The following is a 13,774-nucleotide window of genomic DNA, read 5'->3' as shown; positions in this document are numbered from 1 at the left end:
AATACCACATAAGATTTTGAAGGCTTTGGTATTGGCTTGGAGGCTAACTAACTCATCACTGGGAACTGTGAACAAGGCTCGTAGTCCGCTTGGTTGCATCACTGGCCGAGCGGCGGCAAGTGTGTGCTGAGGAGCAGACGACGCGGCGGCTCAGTGTGTCGTAGCCCGGGTGTCGCCCGCCCCTGGACCATCCCGCGGACCCTGACCCACGACACCCAGCCCGGTGATGGTCAAGGCGGCGTGACGCAGATAAGGGGGCAGGTGAGCACTGATTCATTGGGTAACACCTTGCACCCCCTTAATGATAGCTAGGAGCCTCCCCACCCGCCGGGTCGGCACCTGTAACCACTGGCCCAGGCGCCCCTCATGCCGCCCGATAACGTGTGTGTGTCTCGCCACGGCCCACGGCATGCAAGGCAGCCTCGCCAACTGATCCCTGACATTTATGAAACCACATAATCATTTAGGTAAGTTTCTTTTAGCTTAATTCACGTTTCTTTCATTACCTAACAAAGATTACAGAACACAAGAACAGTTCCCGCACAAGTCACATTCAGGGTCACCTACATGTTTGTTTAATGCAACGACAACACGGGGAAGGAGTTATTATTGGTGTTACTGCCTCGAATACGCATGGTGCAAAAGTAAACCGAAGAAAATGGTGCTATATGGGATACTGAAGAAAAACATTACTCCTTCTGTCCCCTCTTCTCCCCTCCCTTTCTTATGTTCGTTGCAACTGTGGGGATCATTGTAGGGCTGGGCAGGAACCGTCATTTTCGGATCCGGCGGATCCGGTTCTGAAGGCTCTCGGAACCGTGGGAACCGGTTCCCACACTCAAATCCAATGCTCCCTACACGTACCCTCACGTCCGCTGGAGCCTTGCGCGCGGAGGCTGCGGGAACCGCCCGAACGGTTCCGTGGCCTTGGAACCGGGTTCAGCTTCTCTGTACTCCTTGCCTGCCTTCCCCGGCGCCCGTGAGTGGTCCCGCGCCGCCTCCAGCTCCCACCAGGGTAGCCCTATTTTTCACCACTCGGGGAGCTGTCTTTTCCAATCTTCCTTTATTCTTGACTTATGCTCCCCATTTTCCCATTCAAATGTTAACATTTTTTTTTTAATATATAGGAACAAATGCAAACCACTAAGTGATCTGTTTTTAATGACTAAATTGTAAAAGAACTTGGAAAAAAATAGGTAAATATTTCCTTTAACAGACAGGCATCAAAAAAAAAAAAAAAAAATATATATATATATATATATATATATATATATATATATATATATATATATATATATATATATATATATATATATATATATATATATATACCCAGCCAAGGGCGGCATGCGCAAAAAATGGTGAACAGTATGGCAGCCTCTCAAAAGAGTGCCAGATACTACCCGAAAATAATCGCTTCCATTCTTCTCAATCCTCATCACATTTACAGTCCTAAAGCAGAGAACTCTTTGCTCGGAACGTGTTCCAAGACTTGGGAACCCATTCCAGTGGTTGAGACGCGGAACCGCCGGAACCGGTTCTTGCCCACCCCTAGATCATTGAGGACGAGGGCTGAAGGTGTGTGGTGGGGTGTGCTCTTACCTTGAGCTCCTTGCCTTTAGACTAGAAATGACTATAACTCCCTCTCGGGCTGGTCGATAAATGGGTACCTGGGGAAACCTGGGGAAGGTAAACTGTGGTACTAACCCGGATGTCACACTGGCCCTGTGTTCCGGGGTAATGGCCTTGATCCCTCCCACCACAGGCTCAAGGGCCAATGCGACGGAGATGAGCACCGAGGCCACGCGCTGCTATAGCGTAGGCCCCCAACTTTACCTTTTTATTTTTCCCTTCTTATTGGTAACGCCGTGGAAGGCTGCTGAAAGTTGTCTCCTTAGCTGTATTTTCGACGTTCACTTTTATCTTTCCTCAACACTTGTTCCTGCATGCAGTACGTATGGCTGCGTGTGTGTGTGTGTGTGTGTGAGAGAGAGAGAGAGAGAGAGAGAGAGAGAGAGAGAGCGTAATCTTACAACTTGAGGAAGATTGATAGGAGGAGGAGGATGGATCGAGCTGATTGGGTGTAACCTAGGCATAAAAATAAGGTTAAATAAGTGATAAAAATAATGAAATAAATGGGGAGGAGGAGGAGTAACAAAGGAGCAAAACTGACTGAGAAAGAGAGAGAAAAAAAATATTGCTGTTGCTAACAGTGATGATGATCAGAAAAAAAATAGAAGAGGAACTACTCCACTGATATATTTTTTTATAACGATAATGTATTACTGAAATTGTGTGTGTGTGTGTGTGTGTGTGTGTGTGTGTGTTTGCATATAATCAAGGCTGGAAAAATGTGACTTGTTGAGTGATATCAGTGAGTTAAAAACTTAATAGTCTTTGTACCAGTTGTCGTCGTCGTCGTTGTTGTTGTTGTTGTATGATGACGATGTCAGTAATAATGAGTGACTTACTTCAACAACAACGGCAAAAAGAACTCGCCATAGAATATTTAAACTAATTCCCGTGGAATAAAATGTTTAATTCACGAAAGAAGAGGGAAATAGATAATGAAAAATCAGCCTGAAAACGTCCGCCAGAAACACAGACGGCCAGACAGAGTGATAGACAGACAGGCAGGGCGAGGGGAGAATGAGGAGAAAATAGCGAGGGTGATTATTGCGTTGGGAGTGAGATAGAGGGGAAGGGTTGGCATGGCAGAGAGAGAGAGCGAGTTTCGTCATGAAACAAGACGCAATAAACTGCTGACTTCTCTCTAGGGATGGGCAAGTACCGTTAATTTGAGTACCGGTCGTACCGGTACCGAAAACTCAGGTACCGTTAGTACCGGTACCGGTACCAGTACCCGAAGGAGTATTTTTTTTTTATCTATGACATAGATTTACATAGAAAATCAGACCACACAGACCCCATGGTCCAGACTAGGTGGTCTGTCCTTAAACCTAAGTGATTTTACATTAATCAGAAGGCTCCTAAACGTTGCATTTCTACTCTAGTTGATATTAAGTTGAAGGAAGTGACGGTCGAGCTTATTTTTGAAGGAGTCAATCGTGTTACACTGGACCACTGATGGTGGAAGCTTATTCCATTCTCGCACTACAACGTTGGTGAAGAAAAATTTGGTGCAGTCTGAATTTACTTGTCTGGATTTGAGTTTTACGCCATTGTTCCTCGTGCGCAAAGTGTCATCGATCATAAACAATGTTGATCTGTCTACATTCGTGAAACCATTAAGTATTTTGAAACATTCGATCAGTTTTCCTCGGAGGCGACGTTTCTCAAGAGAGAACATGTTAAGGGTAGAAAGCCTTTCTTCGTAGGATTTGTTGCGCAAGGAAGGGATCATTTTCGTTGCCCGACGCTGAACACCTTCTAATTTAGCAATATCCTTTGCATGGTGGGGAGACCAAAACTGTACCGCATATTCCAAGTGGGGTCTGACTAAACTATTGTAGAGCGGGAGTATTACATCTTTATTCTTGAATAAAAAGTTTCTTTTAATGAAGCCATGTGGTATCACGCGGTATGGGCCCTGTGTGGAGACGCTGAGTCACTGCATCGCTGACCGTCTCCCCAAGTTCCCACCATTTTGTCCTGCTTTCCGTTTCCATCACAGCTCATTATTTTATTATTTTATTTATTTATTGGAGTTACTGGATAATTCTTGATGTCCGATTCTTTTTCTTTTTCAGGTTGCTAATAAATATTGTTATTGTTATTATACTATGAACGAGTACCCATATCACCGAGATATCCACTCACTGAGTGGTGATTCTCTCTCTCTCTCTCTCTCTCTCTCTCTCTCTCTCTCTCTCTCTCTCTCTCTGAATGAAGTGAATATTTATTTTTTCGATAAAAAAATAGCATGTATAGTTATTATGGATGTACTCGAGCATAGTCTAATAACAATAACAATATTTAGTTGCAACCTAAAAAAAAATCGGACATGAAGAATTATCAATAAATCCAATAAATAAATCAGAGCAATCTGGTACCGGTACCGAGTAATCTGGTACCGGTACCGTACCGTTTAGCTGGTACCGGTACCTGCCCACCCCTATTTCTCTCTCCTGAGTCTCCTCTCACTGACTCACTCAGACACACGGGACGGCGGCAACACAGAGGTGAGCGTCTCTCTCTCTCTCTCTCTCTCTCTCTCTCTCTCTCTCTCTCTGTGTGTGTGTGTAAGCTTCATTAAGGTTTGTTCGTTTCTCGCGTGTGCGTGTGCGCAGTCTCTCATCCTTGCGTGTGCTTACGTAAAAGACTCTCTCTCTCTCTCTCTCTCTCTCTCTCTCTCTCTCTCTCTCTCTCTCTCTCTCTCTCTCTCTCTCCACCCCCCCCTCCCCCGAACACGTTAAACATTGTGTCCCTCCCAACCGGTCTCTTGCAGACTCCTTATGTTCTTATGTTCATACTCCTCTTCCATAGACCAGTCTTATTTATAGGCCTTGTCCGCCCCTGCGTGGAGTAGTACGAATCACATGTATGGGGAAGCTTCTCTCTCATGTGGCTCTCCTAAAGTGGGCAGAGTATAAAGGGTTACTCGCCTCATTAACTCCCCTTCTTCAGTTGACAGTCCTCAGCCTCTCGATCGTAGTCAGTGTGTGTGTGGAGGGATTGGAGTGTATACAAGGCTTGAGTTTGGTTAGGGAATGAGGAACTGAAGAGAGATGGGTTGAGCTGAAGGAAATGAAAGAGGGAAAATAAAGTTCGAGGGGAGATAGATGCGGTATTAGTTGAACGGCGGCATGAAAATGGTTAAAGAGAGAACAGACTGAGAGGAAAGGGGGGCTATAAATGTCCAAAAATATAATGACATGTGTTGGAGTAGTGAAGAGAGGGAGAGGGAGAGGATGTATGTAGAGAGGATGAGGTGTGATGAATGGGAGCGGGTGAAAAAGAGAGGAGAGGAGAGTGGTGGATAAAGGAAGAAAAGGAAGAATGTTGAAAAAGCGAATGAGAGAATGAGAACTGAGGAAAGGGCAAAGAGAACTAGGAAATAGCTCAAATAGGTGATGATAAAACGGAAAGAAAATGTGAGTGGAAAGGGGAAATGGGAAGAAAAGAGAGGGATATGGGAGCAGGAAAAATAAAATAGGATGGAAGAGGGAAACATGGAAGGGCAGGCAATAGAAAGCCTCGACTCATACCGAGGTTCTCCGCTCTAGCACTGGCTCTAGTGTTTGAATATGCTTCAGTGCCTCCAGAGCAGATGAAGGCACCCCGGTACGTACGTTCTGTTTACTGAGTTTACTCCTGACGGAGCGGAATAACGGTCAATGCGATTTTTAAAGGAGTTGATGGTTTTCGCACTTACTACTTCTGCAGGAACGACGACGAATTACTCGGTTCGAGAGAGGAAACTTGCCAGTCTGTACCCCGCCTCACTTGAATAGGTAGACCGTTATATTTATTCCTTGAGTTGGTTTGGAGCTCAAAGAACTTGGAGTGATAGACGTTACTAAACTTCTTCAGAAGGAAAAAGGAGGACGGGGAGGAGGAAAGTACTAAGAGAGAGGGGAAAGTAAAAGTGATGAAGTATATTGGCGAGAGAGAAAGAGTGTGTGTGTGTGTGTGTTTCACCACACAAGTTGGACTTGCAATCGCCAGCCCGATTAGAGCAACTGCAAGGCTCATTAATCGATATCTGGTTACAGCCAGAACCTCACACACCACACACCCCATCCCCCTTGCTCAAGGGGGGACAGTAACCACTCCTAGTCAGCGGAAAAAACCCGGCCTGAGCGGGGCTCGAACCGCCGTCTTTCAAGCCGTGAAGCCTGGCAGTGCCTGTGTGTTTGTGTGTGTGTCGCAGTCATTGTCAAGTATGAGGATTCAAATCACACACACACACACACACACACACACACACACTCTGATAACACCGACATCTCCATTAAGAGCTTTTGCATTATCTAGATTTAATTTATGCACTCCATGTGCCACGTGACCTAATGTTCTGATTTTATTCCTCCCACCCTCTCGTACTTCATACCTGCGTTCCTCCTTTCATTATTCTTCTTTTCCTATTCTTTCTTTCCCTCCGTTGTGTACCCCCACACATAAATTTATCTATTCATTCTTCAATATGCCTTCCCCTCTCTTCCTTCCTTCTTCCCTTTTTTCATCCTTCAATTACTTATTAATTCATTCAGTCATTCTCCGCTATTTCTTCCCCTCTTTCCTTCCTGTCATTACTCCTCCCTTTTTCCCATCTCTTCATTTATTCTCGCTTTTCGTTTTCTCCTTCCTTTCCGCCTTCCTTTCCCATTTTCTCCTTTTCTCCTTCTCCCCTTTCTTCCATTTCATTTTTCCCTTTTTTCCTTCTCACCAACCTTCCTTCATTTTTCCGTTTTCTCCTTCTTTCCTTCCTTTCCCTTTCCACCTTTTCTTCTTTCTTCCTTCCTTTCATTTACTCGCTCACCCATACATTCATGCAGTCTTCCCCAACACACCCCTCCCTCATCCTTCCTCTCCCCACCTGTCCATTCCTTCATACATATTAGTTAATCACAAAGGTATAGGGAAGGTGAGTTTGGTAAGGTAATTAGACATCACACCTTCACCCACTTACCATTAACACACAGAAGAGACGGAGATGAGAGCTGATGAAGAGCATGGGAAGGAAAGGAAGCAAGAGTTGAGGAGGAAATGATAAAAGGAAGGAAGGAAATAATGGAGGAAAAAGGATGAGAGGGAAGGTCACAAGTATGAACGAATTAAGGAAGGAAAGAGAGGAAGAAGAGACGGTGCGAAGAACTGCATGTGGTAAAGTGGATGGGAAGGAAAGAAGGGAGAGAGGAGGAAAGAAGAAAAAGGAAGAAAGGAGAGGGAAGAAGACAATTATGAATGAATTAAGCAAGGAAAGAGAAGAAGAGACGAGACGGAGATAAGAACTGAGGTAAAGTGCATGGGAAGGAAAGAAAGGGAGTGAGAAGGAGGAAAGGAAAAAAGGATGGAAGGGAGAGGGAGGGAAGGAGACAAATATGAATGAGTTAAGGAGTGAGTGAGAAGAAGAAATGGAGGTAAGAACTGTGGTAGACTGTATGGAAAAGAAAGGAGAAGAGAAATAAAGGAAATAAAGGAGGAAGAAAGAGAGAGAGAGGGAAGGAGACAAATATGAATGAATTAATAAGGAGGGAAAGGAAAGTAGAAAAGACGGAGATGAAAATTGTGAGGGAAAGTGCATAAGTTTAACCATATAACTGAACTTTACTTACCGTTACTTACCTACTTATTACCTACTTACTTACTCGTGTTTGTCTCTCTTGCAGTGCCCACCAGTCCCCAGTCTTCCAGTTCCCATCACCACCACCACCCATCACAACCACCAGTCCAAAAGTTCCCATCACCAGTCCACAAGTTCCTATCACCATCAGTACCCATCACCAATCTAAAAGTTCCCATCACCACCAGTGCCCATCACCAGTTCACCTCCCCATCACTACCTGCCTCATTACGAGTCTTCCCCATCTCTTCTCTTTCTACACCATTTCCTCGTTCCTTCATTTCTTTCTTCTGCACTCTTTCCGTTTTTCACTTCGTTTCTTTCCTCTCTTTTTTTTCTTTCTTCGTCTCTCTTTCCTTAATTCATTCATAACTGCCTCCCTCCCTCCCTTTCTTCCTCTCTTATTTCATTCCTTCCTTTTCTCCTTTCCTCCTCTCTCTCTTTCTTTTCTTTTAATTTTTTTCTTACCCTCTTTATTTTATTTCTCTTTCCCTGCCTCCTATTTTTTTCTTCTTTCTTTAATCCCTCCTTTCATTCCTTTCTTTCGTCCTTCCTTTCTCCCTTTTTTTCTTTCCCTCTTTTCTTTTTCTCTTCCTTCATTCATCCTTCCCTCTCTCCCTTCATTCATCCTTCCCACTCTCCCTCCCACCCTCCTGGCCCGCACCCTAACACACCACCATGGACACCTGGCTAAGGACGTGCCTGCTGCTCTGCCTGTACGGGTTCTTCAAGGAGCTGCGTCCCTCCGAGCCCTTCCTCACCGAGTACCTGCTGCAGCCGCCGATGAACCTCACCAATGACGAGGTGAGGGACGCTTCCACGCTGGCGGTTAATTTTTCAAACGTAGTATTACTATTTCTTAACAGTTGTGTGGCTAGTTTGGCTTTTTAATTGCATTTTTGGGCCGTAGTTAGAAGTGTTGGATTTTCACAGTTAAGTCGACATATTACAAACAGTCGTATGAAGTGATGTAAAAGTGATCAACAAAACCAACCAACCACGCCTTGGAACAGGTAAAGAAAAGACAAACCAGCCTCATTATTTTTAGTAAAGACTTATACGACGTTTTAAAATCTGGCAGACCCGGTGGATCTCATGTATCTGTCCTGATATCGCTAAAGAGGGAAGATAAGAGCAGGTGAGAGTAGCTACTAAGCAGGTGAAAGACGTTTCGACACTGATTCTTATAGTTTCATCATCATCATCATCTGCTTAGCGTCAGGTTTTCCCATAATCGCTATGAGGTTAGACAGTCGATGACACGCTTCCAACTCTTAGGCCCCTTTCACTCGAGCGTTTTTTGCCGCTCCTGCACATGCCGGACGGAAGCCGCATGGCACCTGGACATCCACGGTCAAGTGCGGTGTCTGCCGCATCCGCTTCGGTATCTCCTTCAGTCATATTTGTAATCTTCTCTTGAGGGATCCCACAAACAAGGCCGTCTTTCGGTCTCGGAGATCAGCAGCTCCGTGTCATGATAATTCAAATTAGCCATAACCCTGAAATTTAAATGCAGATGTTTGTTGTATAGAGGTATACATAATTAATATGTAAGACACTTGCGTTTTCAATATACATTAATTGAAAGTTCATAAGATGGAAAATATAGTGCATACCAGCTTTTCCAATGATGCAGACGAAGTGGTTGCGTGCCCTTCCTCCCAGTGTTGACAGACAACTATCCCTCGCCGCAGGCGGCAAACACCGGATGTGTGAAGGCGCCCACAGCAACACATGACCACCGAAACCGTTGTGCGGCATTTTTGCCGCTGCGGTCTTGATGGCAGCACGGCAGAGTGCAGCTGCGGGAGCGGCCGCTCCGGCCTCGTGTGAATGCATCCATAAGAGTCATGTAAAGCTAAACCGTGCGGCATGTGCCGAAGCGGCAAAAATCGCTCGTGTGAAAGGGGCCTTACTGACCATTGCCTCAGCCTCTGCAGTGCGCAATGCTGCCAAATGCTCTTCAACACACTGACTCCATGCCGTTATCTTGTTTTTACAAAAGGGAGAATGCAGAAACAGGATCACCTCCCTCTCCTCACAATCAGCATATCCCATCAACTCCATCCTTCTAAAATTTGATATAATTTCTTTCCTCTTTTTCTCTCCCTGAAAGTTAAAGTTTTGGGGCTGCGCGTGGCCCCGGTGCACATCTCCGTCGATTGACTTTTATTTTTTATTATTATTATTTTTTTTTACGTTACGCCATTGGCGGCGGTAGGCTTTCTTGGTGGGGCCTTGTGGTCGGCCCTTTCCCGTTGTGGCGCAGTCAAATGTTTGTAGTGGCGCCATCTTGCTTGGCTCATACTGACCCCCGGAACTCATGTTTGATCCTCTTTTTAGAGAGAATCTAGAGTCCAGCTTGTTTGTAGCGGCGGGCGGTTCGCAAATGTGCGCCCTCCTGGACTCCGCGCCGGCACGCTGACCACTCAGCCACCGCCTCCCCTCTATGTACCCTTGTAATTAACACCTTCGCCCTCCACAGGTAAACTACCAGGTGTACCCCGTATGGACCTACTCCTACCTGTCCCTCCTGGTGGTGGTGTTCCTGCTCACGGATCTCCTCAGGTACAAGGTAAGGGGCAACAACAGCAATAACAACAACAACAACAACAACAACAACAACAGCAACAATTCTACTACTTTCAATCTTTTGCCTCTACTTCCCTCCTTTTCTTTCATTCCTCTCATAATCTCGTATGCATATTTATTGATTGATCTGTCATGTATTTATTGGCGTATCTATCTACTACCTATCTCTCTATCTACTTATCTGTCTATTTATCTATCTATCCATCTATCTATCCATCTATTTATCTATCTATCCATCAATTTATCAATCCATCTATCTGTCTATCTATTAACGCTTCTTTCAGCCTCACCACTACTGCCTCCATCATCATCACCACCACGATCACAACTGTTAACAATACCATCATTATTACCGCCATCTATGTTTTCTTTTTCCAACCCTCTACTTGCTGTGTTCCATCGTGACTCCCACCTCCAACTTCCCTTTCATATTTTATTTTTTTGTTATTTAGCTTCCATCATCACCACTTACACGCATATATTTTTTCACCCCCCCACCGCAACCACACCTTGGCAACCACCACCACCACCAATCCTGCCTTCTTCAGCACTTCCTCCGCCCCACCAATATCACCCTTTGTTCAACATTATATTACACTTGCATTTCTCCACGTCCATTACCATTATTATCCAGTCGTCACCATCCACCATTACCACTTACTTAAACGTATACTATTTCATTTTCCACAGTAACCACCACCACCACCAGTTCTGCCTTCACTACTGTCTCCACTCCACCAATACCACCACCTGTTAAAAATATATTACTTTGCGTTTAACCACGTTCACTATAAAAAAAAGTAGTCTCCACTTCTGCCACTGTGTCCTCCATCTTTACTTCCACCTCCACCATAAACCACTGCCTCCCTGATACACAATCACGTGCCTATTAAATCGTACCCTAATAGTAGTATGCTTGCATTATAAAGAGAACATGAAAAAAATATATATAACCACAGTCTCTCTAATACACCATCACGTGACATATAGATACTATCGAGCTTGCATTATGAAGGACTTGCCTCATATAAACTCATTTCTTTATTCCTTCACTTATTCATTTATTCACATATTTGCTTCCTGGTAGCATGGAGCAGAACCGTATATTGGGGTCCTCTTTTTTATTTTTTTATTTTTTGCAAATTATCCATCAGTCTGAGTCATCAGTCAAGCTTATCTAAATTATCTAAATCTACTAAGGTAGTGGTTCCCAACCACCCATTTCCAGTCACTTTTTCACCTGTGGACCCCCTGCCACGTGGGCCGTGGGTTTGACACCCCTTGTACCGTTAGCTATTGTAGAGCAATTCTATCATTTAAGCGTTCAGTTTTAAAGATTGTGTACAGTAGTAACAATTGTATTCCGAGCCGCGTCTCCTAATTCCAGTATAATAAATTTGAAAATAATTAGAATCTCTATGAACCCCTTGAAATTCTTCCTTGGACCTCTGTACTAAGGTCATGACCTTTTTTTTTAACATTATTCAACAGTCTTTCTATTAATGTAGCGAATAGATATCCCAGTCCTCCCCTTCCTCTTGCTCTCCCACACTCCCTTCCACACTGCATCCACTATCTCCCGTCTTCCCTCCCTCCCTTCCTTCCCCATACTTTCACACTTCCTTCCTTCCTTCCCCATACTTTCACACTTCCTTCCTTCCTTCCCCATACTTTCACACTTCCTTCCTATCTTCCTCATACTCACACACTTACATGACTTCCCCATACGTCCTCAGACTCCCTTCCTTCCTTCCTTCCCCACTCCTCACGGTTCCTCCCTTCCTTCCCCATACTTAAACACTTACTCGCTCCCTCCCTTCACTGTTATTGTCACACTTCCTCCCTGAATTCCTTTCCCATCTTTTCACACTCCCTCCCTCTTATTCCATTCTTTCACATTCCCTTCCTTTCTCTCTCATACTTTCACACTCCCCTCCTTCCTTTCCCTTACTTTCACACTCCCTCGCTCTCTTCTTCATACTTTCCAAATCTTTCACACTCCCTCCTTCCCCCATACTCCCGATATCCCTCCCCTCTCCCATGTTCCCTCACTTCTCTCCCCTTATTCTGTTCTCCCTTATCCTCACTATCACCCACCCCCATATTCCCTTTCCGCACTTCCCGTCTGCAAACTCCCGCACACCCTCTACACTCGCACACTTCCTCATCTCCACCTCCTCTGAAAATCCCACAAACTCCCATTCCTTTCCCTATCTCTCCTTCCTTCACCGTTCTCATCCCCTCCTTCCCCTACCCCTCAGCCTCCCACTCCCACACTCCCTCATCTCTACCTCCTCTGAAAATCCTACAAACTCCCATTCCATTCCTCATCCTTCCTTCCCTCATCATTCTCATCCCCGCCTTCTCTCCCCCAGCCCGTCATCGTGTTTGAGGGCATCGCCTACATCGCCACCTGGTCCCTGCTGCTGTGGGCGCGGGGCGTGACGGCCATGCAGCTGATGGAGTTCACGTACGGCATCGCCACGTCCACGGAGGTCGCCTACTACACCTACATCTACGCCAAGGTGGCCGGCAAGTTCTACCAGCGCGTCACCAGCTTCACCCGCGCCGCCCTGCTCGCGGGACGCTTCCTATCAGGCGTGCTGAGCCAGGTGTGTGTGTGTGTGTGGCCAAAACTGGACTCGCAAACACTGAAGGGCTTAGATGACAGAGGAAAGACAAGTGGAAAATGTGTGTGTGTGTGTGTGTGTGTGTGTGTGTGTGTGTGTGTTTCGAGAATGGTGATCTTTTTGGTTTTGGTGGCGGTGTTGAAGTGAAATGTTATGTTTATTACGCTTAGACTTAGCCGACGTGAACTCACTAACTTACGGGGAGCTTGTTCTTGGTCCTCACCTCCTAGGGTTTCATATTTTACGACGTGAACTCACTAACTTACGGGGAGCTTGTTCTTGGTCCTCACCTCCTAGGGTTTCATATTTTACGACGTGAACTCACTAACTTACGGGGAGCTTGTTCTTGGTCCTCACCTCCTAGGGTTTCATATTTTACGACGTGAACTCACTAACTTACGGGGAGCTTGTTCTTGGTCCTCACCTCCTAGGGTTTCATATTTTACTACTAACTCAGTCACCTTGTCCCTACCTGTCCTAGTTCTTTTCAGTTTTGCTGTCTTTTTCTCTCCCTCACTCAAGGTTTCCTCCATTTCTTCACCCCTCCATCACTCCTACTGAAACTCTCCTTAATTCCATTCTTCCTATTCTAACTCTCCTTCACTCTTCATCCCTCCCACTCAAACTCTCCTTCCCTCTCCATCCCTCCCACTCAAACTCTCCTTCCCTCTCCATCCCTCCCACTCAAACTCTCCTTCACTCTCCATCCCTCCCACTCAAACTCTCCTTCACTCTCCATCCCTCCCACTCAAACTCTCCTTCACTCTCCATCCCTCCCACTCAAACTCTCCTTCACTCTCCATCCCTCCCACTCAAACTCTCCTTCACACTCCATCCCTCCCACTCAAACTCTCCTTCCCCCTCCATCCCTCCCACTCAAACTCTCCTTCACTCTCCATCCCTTCCACTCTCTCCTTCACTCTCCATCCCTCCCACTCAAACTCTCTTTCACTCTCCATCCCTCCCACTCAGACTCTCCTTCACTCTCCATCCCTCCCACTCAAACTATCCATCAGTCTCCATACCTCCCCTCAAACTCTCCTTCACTCTCCATCCCTCCCCTCAAACTCTCCTTCACTCTCCATCCCTCCCTCAAACTCGCCTTCACTCTCCATCCCGCCCACTCAAACTCTCCTTCACTCTCCATCCCTCCCACTCAAACACACCTTTCATCTCCATCCCTCCCTCAAACTCTCCTTCACTCTCCATCCCTCCCACTCAAACTCTCCTTCACTCTCCATCCTCCCTCAAACTCTCCTTCACTCTCCATCCCTCCCACTCAAACTCTCCTTCACTCTCCATCCCT

The 13,774-nt window shown here is 45.7% G+C and overlaps 1 protein-coding gene across 1 annotated transcript in view; it reads left to right on the top strand.

Annotated features, from left to right (window-relative positions):
* Positions 1-40: 40 nt before the first annotated feature.
* Positions 41-13,774, top strand: part of LOC126991886 (thiamine transporter 1-like) — a 30,713-nt gene continuing 16,979 nt past the window's right edge. The window contains exons 1-4 of the mRNA XM_050850533.1: positions 41-467; positions 7,293-8,050; positions 9,732-9,821; positions 12,214-12,450. Of these exons, the coding sequence (XP_050706490.1) occupies positions 7,925-8,050; positions 9,732-9,821; positions 12,214-12,450 (453 nt within the window). The 5' untranslated portion in view covers positions 41-467; positions 7,293-7,924. The remainder of the gene's footprint in view (positions 468-7,292; positions 8,051-9,731; positions 9,822-12,213; positions 12,451-13,774) is intronic.

This window comes from Eriocheir sinensis, unplaced genomic scaffold (genome assembly GCF_024679095.1).
Source record: "Eriocheir sinensis breed Jianghai 21 unplaced genomic scaffold, ASM2467909v1 Scaffold356, whole genome shotgun sequence".
NCBI lineage: Eukaryota > Metazoa > Arthropoda > Malacostraca > Decapoda > Varunidae > Eriocheir > Eriocheir sinensis.
This window is presented reverse-complemented; position numbering and strand designations above follow the sequence as displayed.